This window comes from Charadrius vociferus, unplaced genomic scaffold (assembly GCF_000708025.1).
Source record: "Charadrius vociferus isolate BGI_N301 unplaced genomic scaffold, ASM70802v2 scaffold104, whole genome shotgun sequence".
Taxonomy (NCBI): Eukaryota; Metazoa; Chordata; class Aves; order Charadriiformes; family Charadriidae; genus Charadrius; species Charadrius vociferus.
The window spans coordinates 2830567-2844212 of NW_009648255.1; the positions used below are offsets into that span (position 1 = coordinate 2830567).

The 13646-nt window shown below is 50.9% G+C and overlaps 1 protein-coding gene across 1 annotated transcript in view; it reads left to right on the top strand.

Moving 5' to 3' along the window:
• The first annotated feature begins 1008 nt into the window (after positions 1 to 1008).
• IL12A (interleukin 12A) overlaps positions 1009 to 13646 on the top strand; it is a 16091-nt gene continuing 3453 nt past the window's right edge. Inside the window, exon 1 of the mRNA XM_009884491.1 lies at positions 1009 to 1137. Coding sequence (XP_009882793.1) covers positions 1009 to 1137 — 129 coding nt within the window. The remainder of the gene's footprint in view (positions 1138 to 13646) is intronic.

Below are 13646 nucleotides of genomic sequence, written 5' to 3' on the forward strand. Positions count from 1 at the left end.
CCAGAGTCCCTCCCCAGCTCTCCTGGAGCCCCTTTAGGCACTGGAAGGGGCTCTGAGGTCTCCCCTTTTTCGCCTTCTCTTCTCCAGGCTGAACCCCCCCAACTCTCCCAGCCTGTCCTCCCAGCAGAGGGGCTCCAGCCCTCCCAGCATCTCCGGGGCCTCCTCTGGCCCCGCTCCAACAGCTCCGTGTCTCACCACCCTCACAGTGAAGAATTTTCCTTATAGCTCATCTAAATTTCTCCTCTTCCAGTTTGAAGCCATTCCCCCTCATCCTATCACTACATTAAAAATGAAAAAAAAAAAAAACATGAAAAACGTTTAAATGACTGAAAAGGCGAAGGAAAGCGGAGGGGTATGTTGGCTGGGCTGTGGGACAGGCAAACGTCCACCAGCGTTACCTGCTGCCTGGGGAGACGCTGCCTCCAGAGACCAGTGAGCCCCCAGCAAACACATATATAACATAGAACTGGTGGGGGGCAGGAAATATAAAAGGCAGCTGCAGAGCTGATAAACGCCTGGAAACAATTTTGGAGCTTTTTTTTTTTTTTTAGCTGTTGCGACATTTTTTAAAAATTATTAATTTTTTTTCACATGCTGCCTGGGTAGCTGGGCAGGAAAGGACCTTGAGCCATGTCCTGTCCGCAGTGCGCTCCCCTCCAACACCCCTTTCCTCGGCCATACCTGCTCACCCAGGGGAAATTCGGCTTGCTTTCCCTTCCCTGCCTCCGGCTGGTCTCACCCCATAAGGTTTCTTAATTTTTTAAGTCGTCTCTTGGTCCTAAACTCACCTGTGCTTGAAGACCATGAAATGGTACACTGAAAAAAAAAAAAAGGGAAAAAGAAATCATTCTCATATCTGAGATAACATCCCGCTGACGTTAAATCAGCGCTTGGGAATAGAGATGTGCTTTATGAGCCACACACTTCCTCTCAAATAAACCTTGCGGCTTGGGTTCCCCTTTTTTTTTTTTCCCCTTTTTTTTTTTTTTTTGGTGACTCCCCCCCCCCATGCCCTGCTCGCTGCGGAGGAGCAGCGCTCGCGGTGCTCTGGGCGTGCTGCGCATCATCTCGCAGTGCTCGGGGCGTGCGGCGCATCGTCTCGCCGGGCACGCGGGTGCCGCCACGGGCTGTGGGCATGTAAAACCACAGCGGAGCATACACACGGCGTCTTACTTTCCTTATTTCATCCTTTAAAGGCCAGGCACTAACCAACTTCGGAGAATTGTCATGTGTGGCTTCAGATGAGAAGGGTCGGGGTGGTGGGACACCACCCCGTGCTCGCTGCCTGCAGGGTCCCTGCTCCCAGCACGTTCCCGGTGGCTTTGCAGGTCTGCCAGGGAAGGCGAATAGCACGAAGGAGCTAGTTTTTACCTCTTCAAAGCAAAACCTTCCTCGCGCAGCTCCGAGGGAGGCTCAGCCTCGCAGAGGGCATCCCCAAGGAAAAGCCGTCGGGGGGGGCTTACGGTCCGCAATCGCTTCCCTGCAGAAGCCTACGCCCGCTCCCAGGGAGTTTCTCTTCCTTCTTATTGTAAAGCAAAGCGAAAGCCATGTGTGCGGGACCCTTTGTCCTCCGGCTGCTGCTCCAGAGGTGACCGGGGACATCCTGCACGCCGTGCAGGGCCACCGGCAGCAAAGCCACCGAGTGCTTTGGCAGCAAGTACCAAGTCTTGTGCTCCAGCGGCTTTCCTCGGTCTCTCAGTAGGATTAGCCCTTCCCTCTTCACTTATATCAACTATATCAAGTAAAATACTATTTTTTTAAAGTTTCCGGACTGTGGAGGGGAAAAAAAGGATCGATGCAAAAATAAGTGATCCTGTTCTCAGTGGTGCAAAAGGTGCTGACCCATCACAGCTTCTTCTGATCCGTGACTGCACAGAATCCCACACTGGTGAGGGTAGGAAGGGACCTCTGGAGATCCTCTGGTCCACCCCCCTGCCAGAGCAGGGGCACCTACAGCAGTTAGAAACACATCCAGATGGGTTTGAATCTCACCAGAGAAGGAGACTTCACAGCCTCTCTGGGCAGCCTGTGCCAGTGCTCTGCCATCCTCACAGCAAAGAAGTTTTTCCTCATGTTCATATGGAACTGCCCATGTTCCAGTTTGTGCCCGTTGCCCCTGGTCCTGTCACTGGGCACCACTGAAGAGAGTCTGGCCCCATCCTCTGGCCACCCGCCCTTAGATATCAATAAGCATTGATGGGATCCCCTCTCAGCCTTCTCTTCCCCAGGCTGACCAGCCCCAGGGCTCTCAGCCTTTGCTCTGCAGAGACATGCTCCAATCCACTAATCACCTTTGTAGCCCCCGCTGGACTCTCTCCAGCAGTTCCCTGCCCTTCTTGAACTGGGGAGCCCCGAACTGGACACAGTGCTCCAGATGTGGCCCCACAAGGGCAGAGTAAATGAGGAGGATAAGCTCGACCTGCTGGCCACGCTCTTTCCAATGCACCCCAGGATACTATTGGCCTTCTTGGCCACCAGGGCACATTGCTGGCTCATGGGCAAATTGTCCACCAGGACTCCCAGGTCACTCCCTGCAGAGCTGCTCTGCAGCAGGTCAACCCTTCACCTGTACCGGTGTATGGGGTTATTCCTCCCTCAGTGCAGGACCTTGCACTTGTTCTTGTTGAACTTCATTGGGTTCCTCTCTGCCCAACTCTCCAGCCTGCCCAGGTCTCCCCATATGGCAGCACAGCCTTCTGGTGTGTCACCCACTCCTCCCAGCTTTGTGTCACCAACAGACACGCTGAGGGTACACTCTGTCCCCTCATCCAGGTCATTGCCGTATGTGTTGAACAAGACTGGACCCAGAACTGACCCCTGGGGAACACCACTAGTTACAGCCCTCCAACTGGACTCTGCACCCCCAACTAGACTCCGCAAATCCTAGACTTCCAGCGTTTGATGCCATATTGGGATGCTGGCCCCACTGCCGATGGAGCGGTTGCCATGAACGACTGGCAGCAGAGCCTGGCCACCACGCCGGTCACCAGCATAGCCACCTACCCCTCAGCTTCCTAACGACAGCACGTTTGGGGAAGAAACATGCCTTCGAAAGAGAAGTGAAATAGCTACGGCTGTATGAAAAAAGGGAATTGCAGGGTTTCGCGCGGATCTCCTGAGGCGACAGCCTGCGGGCAGCGGCCGTTTCCAGGCAGCTGGCTCAGCACTCCTCCGCTGCCCCACAGTGAAACTGCCGGCAGGGCTGTGGGAGGAAGAATTTTCCCAGGTGTTGGCCTCAGCCCACCGTGGAGGTAGGGCTGACATCCCCGAACAGGCACTAGTTTGGAAAATTCCCATCGGACATTCAGGGAGTTTTGCCAGAGTAACCGGCACCCATGGCTGCAGCCAAGGCTGTAGGAGACCCACCCCCCCAGAGCAAGAATGGGAGCTGGTGAGGGACTTTGCAAAGCTCCAGAACCACCTGGAGATTTATTTTGGGGAGTGGGGAAGGGATCCGCACCACTGTGCCAGACCTGGACCATCCTGCTGCCTTGGAACATGAGGTCTGGGCTGAAAAGGGACGCCAGCCCCCATGTCCACTCACAGGTCAAGAGCCTGCAGCAGATGTTTTGGGTTGGAAGACGTGCCTAGAGGTCATGAAGACATATTTGGGGTGTCTTTGAGTTCAACGTCACACCGGCAGCCTGCAGCTTAACACAGCCCACTCGGACACTGTTTGGGTCTCCTGTAAAGCCCGTGCGTGGCCGGCAGCTGGAGGTAGCCACGAGCTAAAACAAAGCCTCTGGGCTCTGGATGCCTTCGCCAAGGCAAGGACAGCACCTGGAGGTGCCACAGGCCCCATCCACACAGAAAACACAGGGTTTCTTCTTCCTCGGGCTTGAATTTGTCAACACTCAGCTCCATCTTGGGGAAACACGACCGACCGCTGCAGTTCAGAGTGCCCAGCACACATGCTTTCAAGACATCCCATTAATTCTCTGTACTCTATGCAAAATATGAAATTGTCATTTTTTTTCTCATCAAAAATCCCTGGGGACAGCTGAAGAGTCCTTTAGAGCACTACCATATGTTTTCTTCTCTCTGTACTACGTCTCCCCCATGCTAGCAGTAACGAGCTGGTTGACGAGCTGAGGCTGCCCTGGTGCTGGGACACGTGGAGCAGTTGACACTGCCTTGGCCTGGGAGGAAATGATGAGGGGATCGGAGCATCTCTCTGATGAGGAAAGGCTGAGGGATGTGGGGCTTTTTAATCTAGAAAAAAGAAGAATGAGGGGGGATCTTATCAATACTTATCAATCCTTAAAGGGAGGGTGCCAGGGGGATGGAACGGTCTTTTGTCAGTGGTGCCCAGTGACAGAACGAGAGGGAACGGGCACAAACGTGAACATAGGAAGTTCCATCTCAACCTGAGGAGGGCCTTCTCTGCTGTGAGGGCGGCAGAGCAGTGGCACAGCTGCCCAGAGAGGTGGGGGAGTCTCCCCCTCTGGAGCCATTCCAAACCCTCCTGGACGCCGTCCTGTGCCACTGCTGGAGGTGCCCCTGCTCTGGCGGGGGGTGGCACTGGGGGAGCTCCAGAGGGCCCTGCCAACCCTGACCATGCTGTGATTCTGTGAAAATACCCAACCTGAAAGTACTAGATCTTCTGCCAGTCCTTGCCCAGCCTTGCAGCACTGAGATGCCACCGCTCCTCCCTGTCCAAGCCCCCTTCTTCCCAGGAGCTGCTGTACCTTATACCTCAGCTGTGACCCTGTCCCCAGCACACCAATTTCCCTCTGCAGCACTTCTTTAGGGTGACGTCCGAGCCCAGCCCCAGAGCCCCCCTGCCGTGGGACACCGGGCTGTCCCACACCTACGTGCTCAGCAAGTTTCTTTACGAGCAGCAGCTTCCTCTTCCAGCACAGGAGGACCCAGATGTCAGCCGGCACGGAGCGAGCGATGAGCCCAGCTGCGGTTGGGTGACTGCCCTTGCCCTGGAGATCCCAACGGCTCCACAAACGCGTAAACAGCAGCTTCTTTAGGTTAGCTGCAAATTCTTTGCTCCCTGCCAATAAAGGCTTCATAGCACGCATTGCCCAGCCAGCTGTGCATTGGAGGGGATGTATGAGTGCCGGTGAGAAATAACTGATGTTCAAATACCCATGAGACGACCTCAAGGGAAGCATTACGCACCTAAGGGAAAAAAAAATCCAGTATGTTTGAGCATAGCTTACGGCTCTCCAAATCCCTCTTTCTAATTTCCTCCCTGGTGTGGGGTACCACGGCTGCTGGTCCTCCTGGCTCTCAGGGGAGAGGGCTCCCCGCGTGCCACGGCGTGCCACCGCATGCCCCAGCGCCCTCGTTAACGGGGCTGCAACGAACGAAGCCTCATCGCTGCCGAGATGAAGCCAAACGCGACCAGGGAAACCTCCCTGGGGCAGCAGCTGCTCCTCGAGTTGCGGTGAAGCGGCAGGTCCTCACGAAGGGCTCTGGGTGACACGTATCGGGGTGCCAGATGTCCCCATCCACATCCCCATCCCACCCACAGATGGTTCCTGCACACCCCCCCGTGACAACAGGCACCAACCACAGCACAACCACTGCAGTGCCCATGTCCCCGTATGACCCCCAGGTGCTCATCCCAGAGCTCCATGATGAAGCCAGGGCCACCGTGCTCATCCCAGCCCGTGGAAATGAGGGATTATTCAGCCTAACAGGACAGCACAGCCTGACCTGCCCCACGGCTGGCCCCAGGGCTTCATTTTTGGCTTTCTCTTCACGTGGCCAAAACTCAGCTCTCCACGCTTGCTAAAAGGAGTGGGACAACACGCACAGGTTCCCGGGGCCCAACGGGGAGTCTGCTCCTCTCAGCAATCACACGGGCTTCAGGAAAAGAGCTGGAAATAACTTACATGTAATTATACAGCTTCAAACCATTGGAATGTGGTGTTTCTTTCATGCTCAAATCAAACCCAATCCAGAAATTTCTATTTTGATTATTTTAAGGTGAAACCTGAATTTGCGCCGCCGACATTAAAAAAAACCAATCTCACAAATTAAGTCTCTCGAGTCTCTGTGGTGCGACCCGTGTTTTCGCCCGTTGCCCACTGGCGGTCGGCAGCGCTACAGCCGCGGCTCGTCCTCACGCATAGCGCGTTCGCTGCGGGAGGCACCGAGCGTGCAAAGGCAGATGCTGGACTCGCTACCGTCAGCTTTCCTTTGCCGATGCTGAAGCGCATAGCCAGATGCTAAATGAGTCGTTAACCCACCGCAGAGCCCCTCGTTCGTATTTAGTGGAAACCAGCTGAAGAAAAACAGCCCTCAAGCCCTGCGGGGCTTCAGTCGCCCAGGCTGTGTCCAGCCGGCTCCCCAAACCCGCAGCGGATTAAAGCTGTGCCAGGAGAGATGCGCATCCCAACTGGTGGCGGTTGAACGAAAAAGCTTTTTCTGTGATGGCTTTCACATGGCGTTCGTTAGGATTCAAACCTGTTTAATGTTTCCGGCCTCTCCGTACGGGTACGGCAAAGCCCCGCTTCCCCGCGCACCGGGAGAGCTGCCGCCCCATGCTCTCGAACCTCTCATCCATGTGTTTTTGCAACCCTTCCCCTGTCTTTCCGAGGAGGAGGTGAGCTATAATTTGATATCAGAGCAGCTGCTGCAAATATCTTCAATGTTCTAATTTGTGACGATTTTAAGAGTTGAAGGCTGCTTTGCTTGCGAGGTGGTCACCTTCCCCACGGATTCAGCAAACGGAGCAAGAAAATTAGTCCGTGCACTTCACAGAATTCACAGAATCACAGAATTGTTAGGGTTGGAAGGGACCTCTGGAGATCATCTAGTCCACCCCCCCTGCCAGAGCAGGGTCACCTACAGCACGTTGCACAGGACAGCGTCCAGGCGGGTTTTGAATGTCTCCAGAGTGGGAGACTCCACCACCTCTCTGGGCAACTTCCATAATGTTTCTTCAGGAATTACTGCTCACACAGAGCATCATTTATCCTGAGAACCTACCAGCACATGTGAGCTGGGTCCTCCTTTTTCCTCAAGTAACTTGGACAAAAAGCCTCTAGTTTCCAGTACCTGTTACCAGCAGAGCCTGCCCTTATCCGACCTCCTGGGACTTAATCTCCAGGATCAGCTAAAATATGAATAATCATTGGTCCAATGAGGATAATAAGTACTCGGTGTATTTGTGGTACTGAAAACTGGAAGTCAAACGGCACTTGCTCACGCAGGCAATCCGTACTTTACTCACACTCTATTCACACCTGGAATCTTTGCTCCCGCAAACACACCGACGGCTCCGGTCCCTCCCAGTGACCTTTGCGGGGTCCAGGATGTCCCTGCCCATCCCTGCAGCACATGCTGCCTGCGCCTGGCAGACAAAATACCACCCTGTGGTGCCCCAAGCGCTGGGGTTTGCCCGTGGAGGGACTGCATTTTCTTCTAATAATCGCTTTAGTGGAAACAACTGGTCCCTTTCCCAACTTTCCCACAAAGCCCTAAGGGCTATAACCTCCTTTCAGTCAGGGCTTCGTTTCACTGAGACTGCATTTTTCCCTTTTTTATGCTCACCAAGGTATAAAAAAAATAAATAAATAAATATGTCCCTATATAGAAACTCTCTGCCAGGGGAGCGCTCGACCTGGAGGAGCGGAGTGGGGATGCAGGGATACGCTCCCTCCCTCCTGTACAGCACATCGCAGTATGCTTCGCCCCAGCGCAAAATCCTGGGCTGAGCATTCCCCAGGGGGGACAGTCGCTTGAATATCTCCCACCAAATAAGTGCTCTCGGGACTGGAGCTCGGTTCCCTCTCTCGTCGGGGAGTGCTCTGGACATGAGTCACGGCAGCAGCTCTGCGGGTATCCCCATGCACTCGAGACTCTGACCTGTGCATCTCAGTAAGTGTTCTCGGGTATTGAATCATCAGCTGGCTCAGCACTGAAAGCACGGACACTTTCCCCATCCCGCTCCTTCAGGACGGGGCGAAGGGTTGAATCCATCATTAATGTGATTCAGACCATCACGTTGCGCCAAAGAAATGCAAAAAAAAAACCCATTGTACTGATGCATCTCCTCATCAACTAATATCAACGCTCCTTCTTTTTCCCCCTGGGTGCAAGACCACTGCCAGGCCAGACGGGAAACACAAAACCAGCAAGAAGAGAGCAAAACTGCAGTCACCCCTTTCCCCATCACAGCCGTCCCCCCTTGCCTGCCCCTCAGCTCAGAGCCGCAGCATCTGAGCCCGCGAGAGCTTTTGCACCCGCAGACAGGAGATAAAAGGGATGGATGAAAGAACAGAAAAAAAAAAAAAAAAAGCACCCGGAGATGAGAAACGCTGCAGTGACAAAAACAGAAAGCGAGAGTGAAAGAGGGACCGCTGAAAGTGCTGGCAGCGCTGTGCTCAGCAGAGGTCAGCGCTCCCACCCCGCACATGAAACCACGGGCACCACTAGCACCAGTCCCATTACTCAGCCGGGTGTTTTCGGGGCTGGGGTGGCACTGAAGACAAGGAGATAAAGGAGGATCTCACGAGGTTCCTGGTGTCCCGGGGTGACCAGTGCTTTCACAGAGGGACCAAGGGGGGAACGCTGTGCCCCAGCCCATGGTGCCCACCCCTCTCTGCCCCTCTGCACTGCAGCACCATCCATCCCCGTGAATGTCCTCACAGGAGCTTTATATTTCTATTAATGTCATAAAACTTCAGAACAAAACCCACAGGGTTGACAGAGAGGTCTACCCACATCGCCAACCCTGTTTCTGTGGGTAAGGGTTCCTGGAGCTTGCCCACATCTCTTATTTTCTGTAAAGCATCTCGACCTAAGTACGGCAATCCCTTAGAGTGACAACACTGAGATTGGGGTTGATGTTCCTTTAATAGAAAGCTTTGCAGTTAACCTTGCAGCCAACACAACTGGCTGACGATGGAGGGAAAAAATCAGCTCTCAGATCCAATCAAAAAAACTGCTGAGAAAAAGTCAGGATAAGAAAGCATAACTCTTGTCTTATCTCAGGCACAGGTTGATACAGAAAGAAACCTTCCTTTCCCCCATGTTCTGGGATGATCTTCAAACAATCCTCCCATTTCAGTGTGAGAAGTTACCTGCCCAAAACGTGACCATTCCAAATACCTATGCGCTTTTTAGGGAGCTACGGCACCTATCCAGGGGTCACCACCAGCTCCATCCCTTTCCCGGGAAGGGCCGTACATTGGCGTGTGGATTCGAGCTTTGGAGTGGAGCCTGTAAATAACACCCACTGGATTTGGGGGTCCCCAGTCCAGCTGGCCACCTAAGGACACAAAGCTGCCAGGCTATCAGCTGAAAGCCATCGGCCAGAGACCGTCAGTGAAGGGCAGAGATGGTGCGTTACGTGGCAGGGTCACGGGGAAAACCACATGGACTCCGGCAATGGCTGGAAGAGAGAAGAGCCAGGAGACGCAGGTGATTAACGCTCAGGATCTGATGGGTTTTGGTGCACTGACTGTGGGTTCAGGAAAGCCACTTTGACTCAGAAATAACATTTTTAATTCTGTGACATTAGCTTTCAAATCAATGAAACTCCAGCATACGCTCAGGGTTACGTATTTCAGGGGATTCCTCAATGAATAAGCACCAACAGCCAAAAAAACACCAGGCAAGTTTCACGTCTTTGCTTTCCCATTTGATGGAGCCATCAGCTCCCAACACAAATCAGAAGCAACCCTTCTGGCAGTGAGGCTATTTTGGTGAGCTATCTGACCCTGGATCTTCCGAAAAAATTATCCAGGAGCAAAATACTGATCCATGAGGAACCCTCCATATATTCTGAGGGCGGTATAGAGTATAAAAAACAGTTTTATTTACTGAAGCATCCAGAAATCTTGTTCCACACAACATTTTGCAGTTCTTTTTATGTTGCAACTATCTACAATTAACTGTCAGCCTAGCTGTGATATAATCATACTGCAGCTTTAATTTATATATATATATAATTATTGCATAATTATATATATATAAAAAAATTATTGCATAATTATATATAATTATAATTACGGAGAATAGGACTCTCCTACAAATAACGCATCTCTTTCCATTGAAGGTATGTTACAAACTGCTATATGACCTTCACAAAGGGTTCGGGAGCTGACCTTCTAAGGAAGAAAATTCACGTAATTTGGCAGGTTAGAGGAGAAGTAACACCACGCAACGGAAGACCCGCTTAGGAAATAACCCTCACCTCAGCACACAGCTGATGAGGGAGAGGACGGTGTGTGATGGCTCTTCATACGTGGCTTCGTGGCTCTTCATACGTCGCTGACTCTGAGATCGAGGTGGTCTTCATTCAGCTTGGACTTTGAGAGCAACCATGAGGACAAAAGTTAGATTGCTATTCATAAGAGGGGAGAGAAGGCAAGCCAAGACCGAAACAAAAGGTTAGCGCCCCAGCGCCCCGTGTCAGCGTGCAGTTCCAGGAACCTCCCGGTTTTTTAGAACAGTGTGGCCGGAGAAGATCCTATTTGTCATCGCTCGCATATACAGTCCTCAAAACCAAACTGAGCTGAGGGGGTTGGGGGTTTGGGTTTTTTTCTAATTGGGTTTCTTTATTATTATTGTTTTTCCTTTCTTTTTCAAATAGGATTTTTAAGTATTGCTTTGGTTGAGCGTAGCATCGCCAAGAGCGGAGTTTCATCCAGTTTTGACTACAATAATGTTACAGTTTTATAGCTAGACCCAGAATGGTTCTTATTTTTCTCTGGAGGCTAATTTCAGCAAGGGCAATTTATGGTTGAAATAAAGCCAGTGGAATTACATTTTCTCATGTAAAATCATACATCTTGTAACAGTTTTAATAGACTATGGTATGCAATTACCATACTCTATCTCTAAATGCGTACATGATATACCCCGATCTTTGTTGCTTTAATAACAAAAGCATCCCTCCACCTGTCTAATCCTTCTTTTGCCTCCTGAGATGAGTACCTGAGATCAGGACACGCTATGCCATAAAAAGCACATGGATTCTTCAATTTGAAAAGAACTTGCCGTTCACTTTCGGATGCTGCTGACGTAGAAAATATTAAATCTGACTCACCAAAATAATATTAATGTCAGATGTTAGGCTGTATATCATCCCTAAGGAACATCAAAGCCCAGCCCAGAGGTCTGTAATTTTTCCCAAATCTAAATAAATAGTGCCTTACACAAGAGTACACTTTCATTGTCTACGGCCAAAACCCAAGTGCAGCCAGGCAGAGAATACAGATGTGGTACAAATCGGGCAAAAGGAGCAGAAAATGGCCACACTCAACTCACCACCCATCCAAACCAGTACAATCCCCACGTTCAGCGTCTGCCCCAGTGACTCTCACCACGATACACATGGGATTGCTGCTCCGGGGGGGAGATTTGAGTCTGCAGAGTGTGATTACAAGTGATGGAGCTTCAACAGTTCTCTGGATTTATCACCTCTGATCCTGCAATAGGTGTACAAGGATCTTCAGCAGCGCAGCATGGCAAGGACTTCAGTTTCATATGATATGGGGAAAATAAATGAGTGGTGACAATGGTATCATTCGGGCATGGTTCTTTACAGATAATTGAGAAAAACCTTCCCATTTCTAAAACAGCAAATGTAACAGCTTTCAATTTTTTCTTCTTCTACCAGGAAAAAATACACTCACCGCTATTAGGATATATTCCATTTTATCAGCAAATTAAACCCACCCCATGTTTTAGTAATATATTCCCTAACCGTTGGGCTGAGGGAGCATTGACCAAGAGTTTCTGCTTTGGGGAGCACCTGTGCAACACCAGGACGTTCCTCGCAAATTTTCTGTGAGCCCTATATCATAAGAGAGAGAAACCACATGAAGAAAGCAAAATATAGCTCAAGGTTTTGCGTAGAAGTGTCCTACTTGTACAGCTGTCCTACTGGCATAGCCTGTATTTGTCAGTCCCCCATGGCAGGGGGCTGCTGGGGGGACCTTTGAGGGTGAAGTTCTCCGGGAAGATGCTCTTGCCACCCCAACCAGCTTTCCACAGCCCATGTTGGACACCATCTAGCCTCAACTTTTCCCCTACCTCACTGCCTCGGATCACAAAGAAATCCCTCGGGAGCTGGGACTCAGCAGCAGGAAGGAAAGTCCTCTCTCATGTCCCATGAGACCACTGAGAAGAGGAACCTCCAAGCACAGCTTCCCTTGAGATAATGGTTCTGTGAACAATTCCCATTCAATAGCAGCTGTGTTCAGAGACCTCTGAAGGTATTTGAGCTAAAAATCCCTCCTTTCAGACAAAGAACCCTAACCAATATCCTAGTACATGCCTAAGGGCAGCACAGGAGTGCCATAAGCCAGAAGCTGTTGCCCAAGTTGTGCCCCAGTGCCCCTCTTGAAGAGAAACCTCATGCCCCGCTGCTGAGGGCACCGCTATGACTGAGCATTGGGCAAAGAAACCTGGAAAGCCGAACTGATGCCTTTTCAAGAACACGCATGCAAGCGTACGCCGAAGGTCTCTTTCACTTCTGTGTCAGAAAAAAAAAAAAGTCTCCTAGACAAGAGTAAAACCACAGCCCACAGCCTAATGACTAGCACAGAAATGGAAAACACACCGTGAAATTGGAAAATTATGCAGTGCTGGTATTCTAGCAAAGTAAGTCTCTAGACACACCACAACCTTCTTATGGGAAACAAGATGTCAATTAAAATAAAAAGAATCTGAAAATGCAATATAAAACTCTTGATTCATCCTGCTCCCTTCCAAGTCGACAGCAAAACTCCCATTGACTTCACGACAGACCTGATGGACAGAAAAGTTTCCTACAGCCTTTTGGCCAGGATAAGAACAGCCACGTGCAATATGAATTAATATTGAAATATTCGGTGATTATACCAAGTAGATCAGGAAAAAGCAAGTTTCCAGGCAGGTTTTTATGAATTTTCGTTAATAACATCTGCCGTGGTTTAACCTCCACCAGCAACTAGCACCACCGCTCGCTCGCTCCCCCCCACCTGAACCCCCCTTAGTAGAGTAGGGAGAAGAGGGAGAAAAGGAGGGGAAAAAAACTGGTGGGCTGAGATAAAGTCAGTTTAATAGAAAAGTAACCAGATGGGCAAAAAAAAAAAAAATAATGTTAAGAGAATATACAAAAGAAAGTGATGCAACACAAGTTGCTCTCAGCCCCCAAGGACTGGCTGCCCAGCCCATTCCAAGCAGCGCTCATGGATTCCTGTCCCCCAGCCAACCCCCAGTTATGTACTGAGCATGACATCTGTGCTACGGCGTATTCCTTTGGACAGCTTGCCCTGTCTGAGTTCCCTCGCAGCTTCTAGGGTAAGCTCAAGAAGTCCTTCATTTAATATAAGCATTACTTAGCTACAGCTAAAACAATACGTGCTATCGACATTCTTCCCATACTAAATCCAAACCACCGCAGCCACTAGGAAGAAAATGAACTCTATCCCAGCTGAAACCAGGACAACATCTCACTGGTTTAGTTTTTAACAACAAAGAATGGAAGTGGAAAAGCTTATCTACGTGTCGCACGCGTACTTTGAGCAATTCTTATTTTTCTCCCAGCTCGCTGCCCGCTGCACGCGAAGCGAATAGTCCTGAGAAAAGGACTTCCAGCCCCGGCAAGAGCTCAGATCTGCTCTGCGGCACCCTGAGCCGGGCTCAGCCGCCGGCAGCGACCCCCGGAGCAGGAGCTCCGGATCCGCGCCCTC